The sequence below is a fragment of the Syzygium oleosum genome, unplaced genomic scaffold, assembly GCF_021117445.2.
Source record: "Syzygium oleosum isolate NSW1041296 unplaced genomic scaffold, Sole_v2.1 Sole_v2.03, whole genome shotgun sequence".
NCBI lineage: Eukaryota > Viridiplantae > Streptophyta > Magnoliopsida > Myrtales > Myrtaceae > Syzygium > Syzygium oleosum.
The window spans coordinates 14,930,512-14,948,950 of record NW_026607487.1 but is presented as its reverse complement, the minus strand read 5'-3'; the positions used below and the strand labels follow the sequence as shown (position 1 = coordinate 14,948,950).

Genomic DNA, 18,439 nt, shown 5'->3' with positions numbered 1-18,439 from the left:
GAAAATGGAGATGGAGAATTACACGTGAACAACATATTGAACAAGTATTATATTCTCTGATGGAGACTATTCCACCATCTTTAACTCAAGATGGATGACTTATTTGTAGATTTCGTATTAGCACTTACCTACTATAGTAAGATAAGTAAGCTTAAACCTGCTCTTATAATTACAAGACGAATCCTTTTCATCTTTCGTGCTAAACAATGACCCTTACATGATATGGTCTGGAGTGGTTCCTTGACTACTCTCAAGAAGTTATGTTTAAATTATTTATTATTTGGAAGGGGGCCATATTTTCCTTCATCATTGAGTGCGGTTTTCATATATTTGGATGGTTCCTGTGAATTTTGGCTCGATTTTTTTACCTGGCTCCTGGAAATTGGTGGGGTATCTTGTGTGTCTGGGATTTTACTCACCTAACTCAAATGGGGTTTCCCATCAACTAAAAAGAAATGATTAGGATGTTCAGACTATTCTTCGCGTGGCATCTTTATTTGTTGTTTTGTCATTCAAAAACCGTGTCCTTGTAGTAAAGCTGCTGTCTTAGTCTATGCTTTATTCCTAGCAAATACTTCTTCCAAGAAAATTCCTTATGGCAATCTTCCAGATGTTTCTGACATATGAATATAATAGAGTAATGATAAATGTACCCATAAGTTTTTTTCTTTTAAATGTCGCGAAAATATTAATAGAGTGTTCTTTCAACCCCATAACATACTTAACCTTATCATTACTACTTCTTTCAGTTTTCATGACCAAATTCGAAGCAAACCTCTCCGTGTCCTGTCCCCTTCATCAACCCCATTGATCAAGTCAAAGTAAACGAGACCCTTTGGATTCTTTCCTTGTGGGGGTCCAACTTTATTTATGAAGTTCTAGAGCGAGAACAAAACAATATGATTCCAAGGATAAGAGATGGAGAGTTGTCTGTCGGGACATGCAAATAATGCACACCAATCTCTGATGTGAGCTTGAGGCTTGAGAATGAACCTTATCCTGCTAAGCACACGCTTCCCCCAGCCAATGAGGTTACTCTTGTGGCATGCAGGACCAATTCTATTGTGGAGAGTTGTGTGACGAGTAAAGCAACTACAAGGGGTTGCGTACGTAGCTACCAATCTATTGCATGCCCTCCTACATGTAGAGAAGTCCAATTGAATCCGGCTTGCATGTGAGAGGGGCTGTTGAAATGTTGTCACACGTCGCTTGATAACGGTCTTGTATAGCCCCTCCAACTCGTTAAGCCGGATTAAGAGAGTGTCACATGAAATTTGACTGATGGAAGTGGACGTATGGTGAAAGATATAGCATTGGCTTTGATATAATGTTCAAAAGTCCAATTCAAAAATTTAAGCTTATAGGTGGAGGGAGACTCTACACACACACACACACACACACATATATATATATGAGGGAAAATTGTCCAAAAAGTCCTCAACCTATTACACTTTTGCCAATTTAGTCCTAAATTTTTTAATTGTGCCAGTTGAGTCTTAAAATTTTTCACATTTTGTTAATTGAGTCCATCATTGGCCAGAAATCACTAAAGTGAATGTCAGTCGTCCTACGTGGCACGGTCAGTGATAACATGGACAATTTTAATAATATTTAATATTTTTTTGAATTTTTTTATTTTTCTATTCTTCTCTTTTTCTTCTTTACTTTTTACTTTTTTTTTCCTTTTCTCTTTATTTTTTTTTCTTTTTTGCTTTTTCCCTCCACTGGGCCTTAGACAAGAGCCGCCCTCATCAAATCGGGTGAGGGCGGCCCTCGCCTGAGCTCGATGATGGCCATCAGAGAGAAAAAGGGAAAAAGAAAAAAAAATAAAAGAACAGAAAATGAAAAAAAGAAGAAGAAAAAAGTAAGGAAGAAAAAGAGAAGAAAAGAAAATATCAATAAAAAAAATTCGAAAACATTATTAAAAAATTTCCATATTAGTGCTGGCCATCATGTTAGCGATCTTCGGGAAAAATTGGCCGGATGGACTCAATTGGAAAAATGTGGAAAGATTTAGGATTTAATTGGCATAATTAAAAGGTTAATGACTAAATTGATAAAAGTGCAATAGATTTACGACTTTTCAGACAATTTTCCATATATATAAAAAGCATATGAGACCTGTTGTCAAGTAATGTATGACAATATTTCAACAATTCGTACTAAATTTATTGAATCTCACATCAAATCCATCAAATTTAATAATAGTCTATATAGCGAAAGAAATCACGTATTCTTATCTGAACTCTTTGTTTGTATGGAATCTTCAACTCTCACAGAATTTGACTTTATCGATCATTGGATTGGTCTCCTTGCATCCAAATTAAGACTAGAAGCACGCTGATTTTACCAAAAATGTCCGTATATTCATTGAAAAATCACACGGACACCCAGAAAAGAAAACCCTAATCGGATTTCCTCTCTCTTCTCTCTTTCTGCCTCTTTACCCACCTAGTCCACCACCGTAAATAGGTGCCGAAGTTGCTAGTCGCTGTCAGAGCCACCATATGCGGCCCAGACAACCACCACTAGGGCCACTTGCGTTGCCGATCCCCATCTTAAATCTCTCTGTCTCTCTGTCTCTCTCTCTGTCTCTCTAGAAAATACTAAAAGACTTGAATGAATTCTTGCATTGCAAGACAACGTAGGCTAAGTTCTACTTCACCCGGGCACATAGATATCGCGTGGTTTGACAAAAAATTACGAAGTCTTGGTCCATTCGTCGCGCGAGGATCAAGCATAACCATAAGTCGTCGCTTTTGCTGACTCTATTACATGAAGTAGGAAGAGAGAGAGAAACATGTTGTAGGATAAGAAAGGGACGCCAAGGCAATTAAGAGGGTATGTTGTTGAATATGAAGATTGAAGATGTTTCGATGGAGTCTTGGAACCTTAATATACGTCATTTCTTGCGTTCTACACACTAGTTATGCTCTTGCCACCACCTAGCGTAAGAAAAAACATCGCAATAATCGCTTTTGACTCCGTTTATTTAAGAAAAAAAAAGGGATTAATTGTCAAAATCCTTTTTTTTTGGTTTCCCGTCATTCGTATCGCTCAAGAAAATGAAAAGTCGAAGCAAATTGGGATTGACATCTGAAGATTTCAATATTTTCTTTTTAACCCAAAACGCAGTTGCACCAACCTACCCGCGGATTTAGGGTAAATTAATTCAGGAGGTAGAAGTAATCTTCATGGTAAGATTACCCATCAAAATCAGGTTGTGACTATTAACATGTATACGAACATGAAGACAATGCAGTAATTTGTATTTGGTAGCACTGCTAGCAATCATAACAGGTGCATGGAGGAAGCTGCTGGGTACGTGGTTTTTCTCCTTTTTGTACGTTCCATAGCATACTTTTATTTTTGTGAAACAATTTTTTCTCCTCCGTCTGTTGGTATGCTATGTGTTTCTCCTGATGAAACTAGGGATCATTTGATGTTTTACTGAGTGTCCTGAGAGGCATATGAAGAACTCAATCACTTTTGTGGAATTAGAATTTCTCTCGGAGTTGATCCAGATTGAACTATCTCAGAAAATTTGTATTCCCTTGTATCTTGTTATTTGAAGGAATTGGGTGTTGACACGAGGACTTGGACACATGAGCACTACTAGGTTTTATCGGGAAAAGTACCAAAAAAGTCCTAAACCTTTTGCATTAGTGCCAATTTAGTCCTAAACCTTTTTTTGATGCCAATTCAGTCCTAAACCTTTTGCATTGATGCCAATTTAGTCCTAAACCTTTTTTCGGTGCCAATTAAGTCCTAAACCTTTTAAATTGGTGCCAATTCAGTCCTAAACCTTTTATTTTTGTGCCAATTTAGTCCTTCCGGTCAATTTTGACCGGAATTTGCCGACGTGGACGCCTGCCGGCCGGCGGCCGGTCACCGGCGCCGACGTGGCGCTGACGTGGACAACTTTAATAATATTTTAATATTTTTTGAATTTTTATTTTTTTCCCTTTTTTTCTTTTTTTTTCCTCTTTTTTTTTTTTGGTCTCTCTCCCTCCTTCCTCTGGACGGTCGCCGGTCCGGCGACCGGCTAGAGGCCAGAAGCCGGCAAACTTGACCTCGCCGGCTACTAGCGACGGCGGCCTCGCCGCGGCCTCCGGCGAGGTCGCTGGGCGAGGCTCAACCTCGCCTGATCTGGTGAGGTCGGGCCTTGCCCGACCATGGCGAGGCTCGCCCTCGCCGGAGGCCGCGGCGAGGGCGAGCCTCTCCATGGTCGGGCCTCGCCGGATCTGGCGAGGTCAAGCCTCGCCTTGGTTGAACGAGGCTCGACCTTGCCTGATCCGGCGAGGTCGCCCTCGCCGGAGGCCGCGGCGAGGCCGCCCTCGCCGGAGGCCGTGGCGAGGTCGAGCTCGCTGGCCTCTGGCCTCTGGCCGGTCACCAGACCGGCCACCAGCCAGAGGAAGGAGGGAGAGAGACCAAAAAAACAAAGTGGAAAAAAAGGAAAAAATATTAAAATTCAAAAAATATTAAAATATTATTAAAGTTGTCCATGTCGTCGGCGCCGGTGATCGGCCGCCGGCCTGCAGGCGTCCACGTCGGTAAATTCCGGTCAAAATTGACCGGAAGGATTAAATTGGCACAAAAACAAAAGGTTTAGGACTGAATTAGCACCAATTTAAAAGGTTTAGGACTTAATTGGCACCAAAAAAAGTTTAGGACTAAATTGGCACCAATGCAAAAGGTTTAGGACTGAATTGGCACCAAAAAAAGGTTTAGGACTAAATTGACACTAATACAAAAGGTTTATGACTTTTTTGACACTTTTCCTAGATTTTATGAAGACCAGATTACAATACTGATATACTAAGTGACGTGGCTAACTGCGAGTAGACATTTAAGCAAGTGAGTCATCTCTAACATTTGATAATAGCTTGTCAGATAATTTATTACACCAATTTGGTGAACCAGACTTGAACATCGATGAATTGCTTCACTTGTCCTTCATAATTCTCGTTCCTCGTATTTTGTTTTGAATATTTGAAATTGCTTTTAGCCAAACTCTTCATCATTTTAGATGTAATTGGTTTAGGCTTATGGGGGTAGCAATGACCAATGAGGATTGTCATTCAGGTTGCAAATGGTATTTCTACGGTGTCAAGTTAAGGGTATACAAATAAATAAGTCAAGTACGCAATGGGCTTTGAAACTCGTGTAACCAACGTTTTAAAAGTCATTTCTTTTCTGGTTTTTTTTTTGGTCGGGATTTCTTTTCTGGTTTATTAACGAAAAAAAATTTAAATTCATTCTAAGAAATCTAGCTAAGCTTTATACTTAAAGTACGATGATGATAAGTATTAGTGGTAAATAATAAAATTATGTAAGTAACATAAAAAGAAACAGATAATATAGACCATGTTACTATTCGGGTTAACATAACCCATTTAAATTAAGACTTCGTTTGTTTTGCAAAAAATATGACATTTTTGAAAAATGTTATCCAGGAAAATAACAATATTTTCAGGTATTTGACTAAAATCTGAAAATTAACTAAAAAATATTTTCCGTCGTTTGGTATAAAAAATCTGATTTAATTTTCCTTAATAGACATACACAATTCAAGCGCTACTAACTTGCGCATGGGCAACCAGGTACAAACACTAGAGTCCCCAATTTGGCATTGATGAACCCCGACCCAAGCGTCGAGGATGGGAGCATGGGCACCTAGATCCCAGGCCTAGCCTTGATGGATTCGGGCGCAAGCAGTAGGGTATCAAGCTCGACTTTGATGGACCCGGGCACGGGCGTCAGGTTCCCAAGCCTCGGCCTCAATACACCCTGGCTCCGGCAACAGGGACCCGAGCCTAAGCGTCAAGGACCTAGGCATGGCCTTTGTGGACCTAGGCCCAAGTGCCATGGACCAAAGTTCAAGCATCAGGGACCTGGGCACGGCCTTTATGGACCTAGGCCCAAGTGTTGGGGATTCGAGCTTGGGTATCGGGATCCCGTGCTCAGCCTTTGTGGACCTGGGCCCGGGTGCCGAGGCATCGGGCATGGGCACCGAGGCTTTGGGCCTGCCTCAATAGACCCGAGCGCGGGGACCGAGGTTCTAGACTTGACCTTGATAGACTCAGGCACGAGCGCCGTGGATGCCCACCCGGATCGCAGGGTCGGCCTCGATGGGCCTGAGCACTGAAGACCTGGTCCTTGATGCAGGAAACCTAGGAACCAGCATTGCGATTTCCGTGCCCAAGTGTAGAGTTTCGGGTCCAAAAACCAATACCTAGTTATATTTTAAAAAATTAATTTCGATTTTTAAAAAGAAAATCATTTTCCTGAATTTAAGTATAGATTTTCCATTGACTTATTTTGTGAATAGTATATTGTTATTTATTGTGCTTTTACATACATTGGAAATGCCTATTTTTAGGTATTTTATGAGGAGGCCTACACAAATAAATTTCACCAGATTCACTCCAAGTAATTGAATTATCGTACTTATTGGAGGCATCATTCTCAAACTGTACCAATGATATGCACGTGGATTTGAATAATAAACAACATAAAGCATGCGAAATGACACGCCATCAACACCCCCAAGATCATCCAAATTCAAGATTCCCCCTCGCGCATGACGATCCAACAGAAACGTGTTCCATCTTCCCTCCTCCCATGCCCTTCGAGGTTGACATGGCAACGGCCGCAAGTGTGTGGCTTTTCTTTAGTGGACATGATGTGTCGTGTTAATCCTGAGTCATGTACTATGTCATCTCCAACTTTACAAAAACACAACCCTCGGAAGTCGGAAAGTGGCGCAGTGCCCAACATCGTCATGAAAAAGTAATTTTTCTCATCTTTTGAATCACGAGGGATCGATCGCGATAATAGTATTGCTGTATTAGTACCAACAGGATAAAGGCGATGATAATAACAAACTCATGAATCTCCGTACAGGTGGTTTAAGTGCACGCATGTGATCACTCAGAGCCACGAGCCATGTTAGGCACGACATCGGATAAGAACCAAATCAGATGACTCACGAACCTTAGCAGCTTCTGTGCCTTTTCGCCCCACTTGACGTCCTCCCTAACCGAGAAAAATCAGATCAGCACGTGCTGGTATGACGATCTCCATGCATGCATGCAAGCTCGCTCGGGATGCACTATGTATTGACCGAGACCAAACTCGAATCAAAACCTCAAGCTTAAATAGTCGGTAAACAGTAGGTAACGTCCAATGGGCACGCAATGGTGCAATAAATAACTGTATAGTACCCAAACTTGAAATCGATTGGCAATGGAGAGATTCTTGTTTGATCGAACGTGGGATATGTTAAGAGATAATAACGATTGGTCAAGAAAAGAAAAGAAAGAAAGAAAAGATAACGCACTTAACTTAATTCTAAGACACGTAAGGGGGAATCACGACTCTCTTAGCCATTCAGGTTTTGTCTAATTAGACAAGTTTTTTTTTCACTAATCAAATTATATTATGTATTAATTTCCACGCTAAACTCATACTGTACCGTAATAGATAAACAACTAAAATATATAAATAGGTAGGTGTTGAAAAAGAGCCACGTGGCCGAATGGAAGCTTTCTGAGAATATATATGAAACGTAGCGCTGAAGACGTGAGTAGGGTCCAAATCGGATGACAAGAGTTTGGCCAATTCATTTCCTTTCTTCTCTTGTCCCACGCGAAATCAACCGGGGGTACGGTTCCAACCCTGCGGGTTGATTTCGCGTTAGCGGTTGGACCGCAGGAGCCAAAACTGCCCTCCGTCATTTCAAACACAGGAGGCTACTATACCAGCCCTACCCAGTGATAGCCTATCGAAGCAGACGTGAAGTCTATCTTCTCCACTCGGAAGTCCCCACGTTCCCTCCAAATCTTTTTCTTCCTTGAAGAGAGGAAATGCGGAGGAGTTTGAGAGAGCTAACTTCAGCAGAAGTGACAAGCCTCAAACTTCCCACCTCGACTGAGGCTCTCCCTCCCCTTATCTTCCTTGAGTCTTTTAAGGTCTTGCTCAGAACCATCCTTCTCCCAAAATGAAAAAGAAAATTCAATTCAATTCGGTTTGGTTCGCACCTTTGCCTCGTTCAAAGGATTTGAGGTCACATCGACATAAATCCCTCAATATAAAATATCATTTAATGACGGTCCAAAATGGATACCCGCAATTGATTAATCAATTAGTTACTAACACGCAAAATGAGGATAGGCGGGAATCTACTCGAGCGGGACCCCCCCTTTCGATGGAAAATCAGGACCAACATAAAACCATTGAACCCCCAATGTAGAATCCATTGACTCGAGTTCTCGGTTTTCTATCAACTTGACGAACGTGGGTCCCCCGGACCACTCAGATTTGAGAAATCTTCCAAAATTCCCCATCATCTTCCCTAATAGGAAAATGAACTACTAAAACTAAGTTGGATTCAACGTAGAAGTAGATGTGGTGTGGGAAAACATTGCCCCTTAAGATTCATAAACAAAGAAAAATCGTTTCGAAAGACCCGATTAAATCGATTGCAACAAAGTTCGTTCTATCATTTGCTAGAGATATCGGCTCATTTGGACCCATTGATGTGGATACGCGCAACTTGTATAGCTTGAAAACCGGCACCATTATTGGCAAGGGATTATGTGTGGCGGGCAGTCAAAAGCACCAGCTCTTCCAACGCGGTTTTAACGACCCGTTCAGCATCTTTATTCCTTGATTTTCCACTCTTTTCAAACACACACTTTTTCCTGCACTTGCTCCACCGTGTGTGACCAGGGGGACATGACATGGATGCGTGATGCTCTTCCTTACGCCAGGCCATACGAATATTCAACCCAAGCGTACGACCCGATCAAACCGTGGGTCCGACGACATCGCAAGTGATGGTCCAGATTGAATTTCAAGGGGTTATACTACGAGGAGTTTCAAAGCGGCTGAGGCGAGGGAAAATGTTAGTGAAAAGGGGCGATATTTTACTTGCAAAGTCGTACGCAAAACAATAGCAACGGGGATATTATCTGTTACGACCACACCGAAATCATTTCATTAGACAAATATAGGTACAAAAATAAGTAAAAAATAATAATAAGAATTCGCACTATATTTCCGAAACGAGCTTATAAAATATTTTCTGATCAGCAGCATCTGTCTCAATTCTCGATGATCAAAGTTGTGGTGCAGGGCTCGTGAGACCGAATGGAGTGTACGGCCACCCTAGGAAATGAATGACACAACCGAGTCCTATTGACATGTGCGTTAATGCTTTTCTTGATATACATGAAAGATTTTCATATGGGGATATTTTTGCTCGGATGAAAGAAAAGAAAAAAGAGGATAGTACATGGAAAAGGACCTGCCACGTTCGTGGTCAGCATTCAGCCGGAGATGAACTTGGGAAAGAACGAGGTCCACTCGTTAGCACCATGTATTTCTCGTCATGTGATCCCCCATCAACTTGGAAACGTGGGATGTTGTTTTTATCTGGGACCTTTTTACATTGTCTCTATATTGATGTAGCAGATTGATCCAGGTACGATGTGTTAGGATTCAAACGGGCTTTAATTTCGGGTACTATTGGTGGGCTAAGGTATCAGCCATAAGGATGGGCATGATTTTCGGATAAAATCGGGAATCAGAAAATAGGATCGGTGAGAATGGTTTCGGTTCCAAGTTTAAAAAATTGAAAAACTGGTTCCGACGGGCTCTTTGTGTTTTTCTTGTTATGTCTTTACGCAATCCTGCGGTATTCTATAGCGTCGGATGACTAATGTGTAATCTGCAACAATTAGTTTAAGCTTCTATTTCTGATAATATCCATGACCGAGACTTCTACTTTGTTAATATTTTATATTTTTTTGTGTCAAATATGAGTTGTGGTCAATGAATTATAGCAGTAAATTGTAGTCATTAGAGGTGAAGATTCATTAACAATTGTTCAATTAAGAATACATATGTAACTTGGGTAGAACCTGGACCGATCCTAGAACCCTTCACCCCTAATCAGCCACTTTGTGTAATTTGACAACTGCCGTAGATGAAAGTGTTTTACCCTACACAAATTATGAAGTTTCCAATGTGAATTGTATAGAAAAGATATGAGTTCTAAGTAATTAGGGTTCACGGGACAAAGTAACGTGTATGTTATAAAAACTCGGGCAATGTCGTAACCGTAACTCCCCTGCCCCTCTCTCTCCTCTTCCTCTGCCTCCGCTTCACCACACGTCTCGCTCGCCGACCGACCTTGATCACTTTCTCTCTCTGTGAGGGTCTCGAGCTCCAGCGACCTTCATCCATGCAGCCTTAAAACCCTAGCGACGTTCAATCTAAGGTTACGACCTTTGAGAGTGGGTGGCACAGGAACAAACAAGTGGAGCCCGACCCAAACGGTTTGCGGCACACAGAGGATGGAGCACCCGGGATGGAGAAGAGGGGGGAAAGAGAGAGAAAAGGGAATAAAGAAAGCAAGGAACAAAGGAGAGGGGAGCACATTTCAGTTGTTCATGCTTATCCTAATGAGATAAATTTACAACGCAAATTCGTCCCTTTAATTTGGAGGATCCCAATAATATGCACAAACACCTTAGATGCATGATATGTTCATATCCGAAAGTCGAGTCAGTCATATACAATACCATTGTATAAATCTTAATATGTATTGCTGTCCCTCGAGGAAGATCTAATAAAATATATATGAATAGGTACTTTAGAATAATGTTAATAATAATAATAACAATAATAATTGAACAATGAGATGAGTCGACTTAATATTTAATAAATGTTATCACAATCTCGTCTATATATATGGAACTTTCCCTGTTCCTTACCCAACCCATCATCTCGTAGAGTTGACCCACACAAATCGATGCCCCACGCCTTCATTTATCCCCATGTACACACACGTTCTACACTCTTCCTTACCATAACAATGATTAAAACCAAGAAATACATGCGACAAATATTATTAGCACTTGTGGAAAGTCCCTCTACTTATATCCCCGTTATCGTAAGTCCCTCCAAACTTTCATAGCCACCATCTTATACTTTTCTTTCTCTCACTCTCTCTCTTTCTCTCTGTCAATCTTTCTCTCTCTCTCCTCAAATAGCCCAAGAATATCTCTCTCTCTCTCGATCTCGACCGGAGAAGAAGCGATGGATGGGAACAGCAGCTGCATGGACGAGCTCAGCTCAACAAGCGACTCCGTTTCCGTTCCGCAGCCGTCGAAATCCACGCAGCCGCCGCCACCGCAGAGCCTCTGCCGTCTTGGCAGCGGCGCGAGCGGAATAGTGGACCCCGAAGGCGGCGTCGAAGCCGAGTCAAGGAAGCTGCCATCATCCAAGTACAAGGGCGTCGTCCCTCAGCCGAACGGCCGCTGGGGCGCGCAAATCTACGAGAAGCATCAGAGGGTGTGGCTCGGCACCTTCAACGAGGAGGATGAGGCCGCGATGGCCTACGACGTGGCGGCCCAGCGCTTCCGCGGCCGAGATGCCGCCACCAACTTCAAGCCGACGCCCGAGACTGAAGACTACGATCTCGAAGCCGCTTTCCTGAACTCCCATTCCAAGGCGGAGATCGTGGACATGTTGCGGAAGCACACATACCGGGATGAACTCGAGCAGAGCAAGAGGAAGTGCTTGAACTCAAACGGCAGCGGCAAAAGGGCAGGAATGACGGGAGCCCTCGGAGATCTGTCCTCACCGGGAGGGGCTGCGATGGTCCGTCAGCTCCTTTTTGAGAAGGCGGTCACGCCGAGTGATGTAGGGAAGCTGAACCGGCTCGTGATACCGAAGCAACACGCGGAGAAGCACTTCCCCCTGCGCAACAACACGAGCTCTGTAACGTTGAAGGGCGTTTTGCTGAATTTCGAAGACAGTGGAGGCAAAGTGTGGAGATTCAGGTACTCGTATTGGAACAGCAGCCAGAGCTACGTGCTGACACGGGGTTGGAGCCGGTTCGTGAAGGAGAAGAGCTTGAGGGCTGGAGACATCGTGAGCTTCCACCAGTCGGCCGGGCCAGAGAAGCAGCTTCATATAGGGTACAGGCGGAGGAGCGGGCTGGGCTGGTCCCCACCCGTCCCCCCGGTCCAGATGGTAAGGTTATTCGGGGTCGACATCTTCAAAGTATCGGCGGCCGCTGGCGGCGGCGACGACAGTAACGGTTGGAGTGGGAAGCGAGTGAGGGAGGTGGAGTTGTTGTCATTGGGGTGCAACAAGAAGCAGATGGTGATCGGAGCCTTGTGACAGCTCGAGTCTGTTTATTTTTTTTGGGTTCATTCTGTAATTTTGCAGTCTTATGGGTTTGATTTGGAAGAAGGACGACAGGGGAGTTGGGACTTGGGGGGTGGTGAACAGAGAAAGTGGGTGGTGGTGTAATTGCAAGTTGCGAAGGATGGAATTTGTAGAGACTTACAAAGACAGATGCTGACCTGAGGAAAAGCTGAAATTAGGTGCAGGAAAGGAAGGAAAACAAAAGGAGGTTGATAGAATAATTGTAATAAAGAGAAAGGTATAGAAAAATAAATAGAAAACTGTCAATTTGCTTCTGGGCGACGAGAGCTCTTTTGAACTGTTTCTTTATATCATGTTCTGCACTCTAGCACAAGAACCCTAGCTTTTGTTGTTTTCGCTCTGTGGGGTCACGTTGCTTCCCTGAAATATCCATGTTTTCTTCGTTTGACATGCCATACATGCTTCTGCTTCCCCATCATCTTCATCAGAGAGAGAGAGAGAGAGAGAGAGAGAAAGAGTACAGCAAAAGCTTCTGCTTGAGATTTTGTCTTTTGAAAAAAGTGAAATTTGATATTTATCCCAGAAGATCAATTGCTACCCTCAATAATTCCCTGAAATATCCATATTTTCTTCGTTTGACATGCCAGACATGCTTCTGGTTCCTCGTCATCTTCATGAGAGAGAGAGAGGGAGAGTACAGCAAAAGCTTCTGCTTGAGGTTTTGTCTTTTGAAAAAAAGTGAAATTTGATATTTATCCCAGAAGATCAATTGCTACCCTCAATAATTCACTTGGTGTAGCAATTGTACATGGACAGAGAAAGCTGCTAATCTTGAGCTCCATATTTAGATATTGATTTTGTTGAGTTTGACTTTCAAATTGGTAATAAGGGTATTTTGAACCATGCACATTTATTGTAGGGTTTTATGAAGGATGACTATGAAAGGGATATGTTTCACAATGCATCCACTACCCTAGCCTCCACATTCTCTTCCTTATTTGTTCTTTCTATCTTCTCGTTAGATCTTTAGATCTTACTACTCACCAAGTGGTTTTTGAGCTTTAGATTGTACTCTTATACTTGTTGCTGAAAATAGTGAAACCCCTCTCTCTCCCTGTGGTTTTTCCCCTTTTGGGTTTCCACGTATATCTTATGTCTCGTGTGATTCGATTTTGCTTTCATCCTTTCTATTTGTGCATCTCTTGGTATTGTTCCGCAACAAATTGGTATCTGAGCGAAGGAATTTCGGTCTTATGTTCGAGATGGCATCTATCAAGTTCGAAGTGGCACCCTTTGATGGCCAAAACAATTTTGAGCTATGGAGGATCAAGATGAAGGCGTTGTTGCATCGGGAAGGTTCAATTAGAGCCTTGGATGGGAAGTACCCCGACGACATGACTACGGCCGAGATCGAGGAGACGGAAGAGAGGGTGCATAGCACCATCCAATTGTCGTTGTCCGACAAGGTGCTTCGTGAGGTCGCCGATGAAGAAACGGCTTCAAGATTGTGGAATAAGCTCGAGAGCCTCTGTCGCGACCTAAATTTCTCAGGCTAATGGATTATTAAGACTAAGCCTAACTCGGACCCTTCCAAGCCCTACTAATTCGCAACTTAGGGTTTAAGTTTTTAGCATGCAAAAGTTTTCATGCTTGGAGTTGCCACTAATCTATTTGTGGTAGGTCGATTAGAAACCTAAATAAAACATAGGGAGATATGTTTAATTCCTACGAACCAAAGATTCTAAGTTCGGGGACTTGGTTACGCTAGATCTAGTCTAACGTCCTTTCGGTACCTTTTCTTTTCAAAAAAAAATATTTATGCAAAGAGTCTGGATCCATTTTATTACCTAATTACTAGCATGTAAAGTATTCATGCGGGTGCGCAAACCACCAATTTAACACCCAAGAAAGCAATAAATAAATTGCAAGATTAGGATAATGACGTACGTTAGAGCAACGCAAGCATCTGCATTGTTAGCAGAAAATCACATAGACAATCCTAATATGATTTCTAATTAACAAAGCAAGGCACTCAAGATGTTCTTTAGGGTTTACGCTTTATTAAAATGCAAACTAACATATATGCAATGACGTGCAAAAATGACATGCGATTAATGCAACCTAGCATGCGAACTATATATCATTCGACGATGTGACCTAATTCTAGTGACGGACAAATGATTTATTTTTGGTATTTTTCCAATGAAATTCGAAATAAAAGAATGCCTAAAATAACACGCAATCTAACAACTTATTTTTTTGATATTTTTTATTAAAATTCGAAATTAAAAGTTACTCAAATTAAGAATGCAATCCATTAAACAATCCACGCAATCCGCAAGATTCTTCTTATCCAATTTGAATTAGGAAAAGAAATCAAATTAACAGTCATATCTATAGGGTTATAGATATCGACGGAAAACTGATTATTCGAATTTGGAAAGCAAATAAAATCCATTATCGTATCCAAGTGATTATAGATAAGATAACGATTTTCCATATCGCCGCGTATCGTACCTTAAGGATAAGATCGGATAGTCGTCCAGATACGTTGCTGGATTAGGAAAAATTCCTAATTCGGGGTATCTTAGAATATAGCAGATATCACATACATTATCCTAAGATATCTAGTGATCCACAGAATATTCACAATATATTCAAACACCCGAAAATTAGGAAATAAAATATTTAAAAGAAATATTCAGATAATAATCTTACCTAATTCGCAGATAACTTCCAAATTTGAACTCGGGCTTGCGGATCACGGGGCAGGTCGACTGACGGCGAGTGGACGGCAGGCGCGGCAGCGGCGATGTGGCGGCGCTCCGGTCAATCTGCAAAACAGAAACACGGACCACGGCGGTGTAGGGACGCCACAGCCACAGAAGCGACAGGGAACACCGGGATTGATCGGGGACGGCGTCGGGTGGTAAAGCTCGCGGGAGTTGCTGGTCTCAGCGTTGTCACGGTGACTTAGACTTGCGAATGGAACCTGATGATGGAGAGCGATGGACGCGTTCTTGATTTGTAGTTGTCATGTTGCTCACTCAAACTGAAATCTCCAATTGCCACCTTCTTTTCGTTGTCTTTTCTTCTTTGGAATTCCCTGCTTCAGATCACGTGACCATGAATTTCTTTGACTTTATGCTCCTGACCTTGGCCAACAGGTGGTGATAATGGAACAAAATCCACCCCTTGGACTCACAGCCTACAACCTTCAGCTTGGATAAATCGGTTTCTCGACGATGCTTGCTGGTTGGAGACACAAGCGATCGAACTGGTCGTAGCGGCGAGAGATGGGCGTCAGACTCAAGGACGGCAGCAGCTCGGAGAGCTCACGGGCAGTTGCGTTGGGCGCAGTGGTAGTGGCAGCGAGGCGGCCTGGTGAAGACGGCACAACGGTGAGGCGGGTGCATGCGCGACCGACTCTCTCTTGCTCCTTGTTCTCACTCTCGCTCACGTGTATCTCTCATGCTCTCAAAAATTGTGTTCTAGGAATTATGAGAGCTCCCCCCCTGATTAAGGAGTATAATCACATATTTATATCGCAATCCTAGGTTAATTGGCCGTGCTTTCAAGACCTAATAGGCTTTGGCTTAGGCTTCATCCTTTAATTTTCATTTAATTCCAAATGGGTTGAATTAATTTGGGCTTTTCTTTAATTAAGCTTAATGGGTTGATTTAAGCTCAAATTAAGATAATCAAGGCCTTTTGGACTCATGATCTTCGGCCCCTATCCCCTAGGTGAACCGAGTTCCGTTTGGTGTTCGAGCTCGATTTATGCGATGGATTTTCAGCTTAGTCACCGTCGCCGGTCCAATGTGGAATGCAATTAAACTATATGATCCTAAACTATATGCTATGCGATTTTGATATATTTTTTTTAGGGGTTAAAATTTAATCCCTAATTTTCTATGCAATTAATCACTAAATGATGTGCCAAAATTTAGGTGTCAACAGCTGCCCCTCTTTGAAAGGGAGCTCGAAGAGGTTTCATTCAAAGACAAAATGATACCTAAATTTTGACTGTGCAAATGTAATGAGAAACATTAATCTTTTTGTTGAGTAAACGGGATCTCAATGAGCCCACACCCATTTTCTAATGTGATATGTGGATGCTAATGCAAAAATAGAAAACATACCTGCACTTACTTACCTGAAGATTTGGGAAAGCAAACTTGGGCTATGGAACAGCTTTTGAAAACCCGTCAAGTATCTAGAATTCCCAATAGTATTTGAAAGCTCGAAAATTCTCTTTGGATTTTCGAAATAAGACATGAAATAAACTCGAAAATTCCTTCGGATTTTCAGAGAAGATGCTTGAGATGAGATGGGCTTGAAAATTCCCTTTGGATTTTCGATAAAAGGTATCAAATAATTCCCTTCAGACTTTCAAGAAAGATTCCTGAAACTCCAATCAGGTATTTGAATGGCTCAAAAATTCCCTTCGGATCTTTGAGAAAGATACTTGAAACTGAAACTGAAACTTCAATCAGATATTTGAATGGGCTCAATGATTCCCTTCGGATCTTCGAGAAGATATCTGAAACTTCAATCAGATATTTTGAATGGGCTCGATGATTCCCTTCGGATCTTCGAGAAGATATCTGAAACTGTAATCAGATATAATTAATAGGATCAAAAATTCCCTTCGAATTTTCGGAAATGATACCTGAAACTACAATCAGGTAATTGAATATTCAAAAATATTTAGACGAATACGAAGCTTCAAAAAGCAACTGTAGCATTGGGAACTCTTCAGTCTTTGAGGAAACATTGCCTGTCAGACATGACTAGAGCAAAACACATATGCATTCATCAAAGAGATTAGCAATCATGGCTATTCTAGAACTCACATTTCAAAATTCATCAATTCAATTGAGATTTATGCATGATGGTTTTACCATATTTGAATCACCAAATTTCCACTGGGGAGAATCATTAATTAAGACAATTTTCACTCATAACGTGGATTTCTTAAGAGTGCTAAATGAGAGACTTTCTAACTGACTTTCGTTAGAAAGGGCTTTCACTCACTCTTATTCAGAAGGGCTATTTTATGAGAATCACTCCATCTCACCATCATCATGTCGACAAGGATCCGAGTATTCTCGCAAGCGGTACGACCTTACCAATCTAAGAGGTCTTTATCAGGACTGTAGCATCGGTTTGGTCAATGGCTTAACAAAGGGGACTCTTCGAGTCGAGGCTACTGAAAGAAAATACTCCATAATCGTCTCCGGGTTTACAAGTCAAGAATCTTGCAAAATGAGATAGAAATAGACTTGCTCGCACTTCTTCGAGCTAAGCTTATAAACATATAAATTCTACGTTAATTCAAGTGCCCTAATCCGAAGAGACTTTGCAAAGGACGTAACGTAGGCTGGGTTCATTGGTTAAGAAACGAAAGGACACATCAGGCTCAAAGATGTGTATAAATAGGGTGAGAGTTGGTGATCATCTAGGCATTATCACCGGTCCTCTTTTTCTCCAAGGATTGTCTTCTTGGTAGATGCTCCATTGGTCTCGAGAGCTTGTCACTGGACTCCTTAAGACTGTGGATGTCTTTGTGACTTTGTCACATCATATCTCGACATTTTCTACTCCAAAGTTCTCTCCTTTTTCTTCATTTTTTTCTTTCTCTTCTTTTTTTTCATGGGCATTGGCATTGCTTTTACCAGGCACACTACTTTTTCATGCCCCCTAGTTTTTTTTTTTTTGACTTTTGACACACACTGTCTACAATGCATACATTGGCCAGCCACACTTTGGCTTGTTTTGACCGAATGACTAACATTTGGAATCTCAGGGTCTTTGCCTTGTATCGGCGCTCCGGATATGCTACGTGGACAGTGATAGCTTTTACCTTGCCCCAGTGTGGGGGATGATCATTAACTGGGTTTTTATGAAATGAAATTGCAGGCTCAAGTGGGCTAGGCAATGGATAAAGTGTGTAGAATAGAGAAAGAACCGCTCTTCATCATTCTAAGGCACTTGAATTAATGTTTGAGTTCATTTGCAATAGCAACACTTGAAGATTGATGCAAATGTGAGCAAGAAAATTTTTATCCATTTTTCTCACCTTACAATGTCGACTTACCTCCAGTTTACCCCAATGTGGGATGATTCTTGACAGGAGTAATTTGAAAAAACTTCTCCAAGTGTTTAGGCTCAAAGTGGCGAAACAATGGATAACCTGTATTGTTTAGGATAGAGAAGTGAATTGCCTCTCGTCATTTCGGTAGTCGTACCTTTC

At 41.9% G+C, this 18,439-nt stretch overlaps 1 protein-coding gene across 1 annotated transcript; it reads left to right on the top strand.

Moving 5' to 3' along the window:
* The first annotated feature begins 11,106 nt into the window (after positions 1-11,106).
* LOC115689829 (AP2/ERF and B3 domain-containing transcription repressor RAV2-like) lies at positions 11,107-12,654 on the top strand. The gene has a single exon (XM_030615992.2). The coding sequence runs from the start codon at positions 11,107-11,109 to the stop codon at positions 12,193-12,195; it is 1,089 nt and encodes a 362-aa protein (XP_030471852.1). The 3' UTR covers positions 12,196-12,654.
* Positions 12,655-18,439: the final 5,785 nt, after the last annotated feature.

What these genes read in the sequence shown, in the direction of transcription:
- LOC115689829 (XM_030615992.2), top strand. Translation starts at nt 11,107, where the DNA reads ATGGATGGGAACAGCAGCTGCATGGACGAGCTCAGCTCAACAAGCGAC.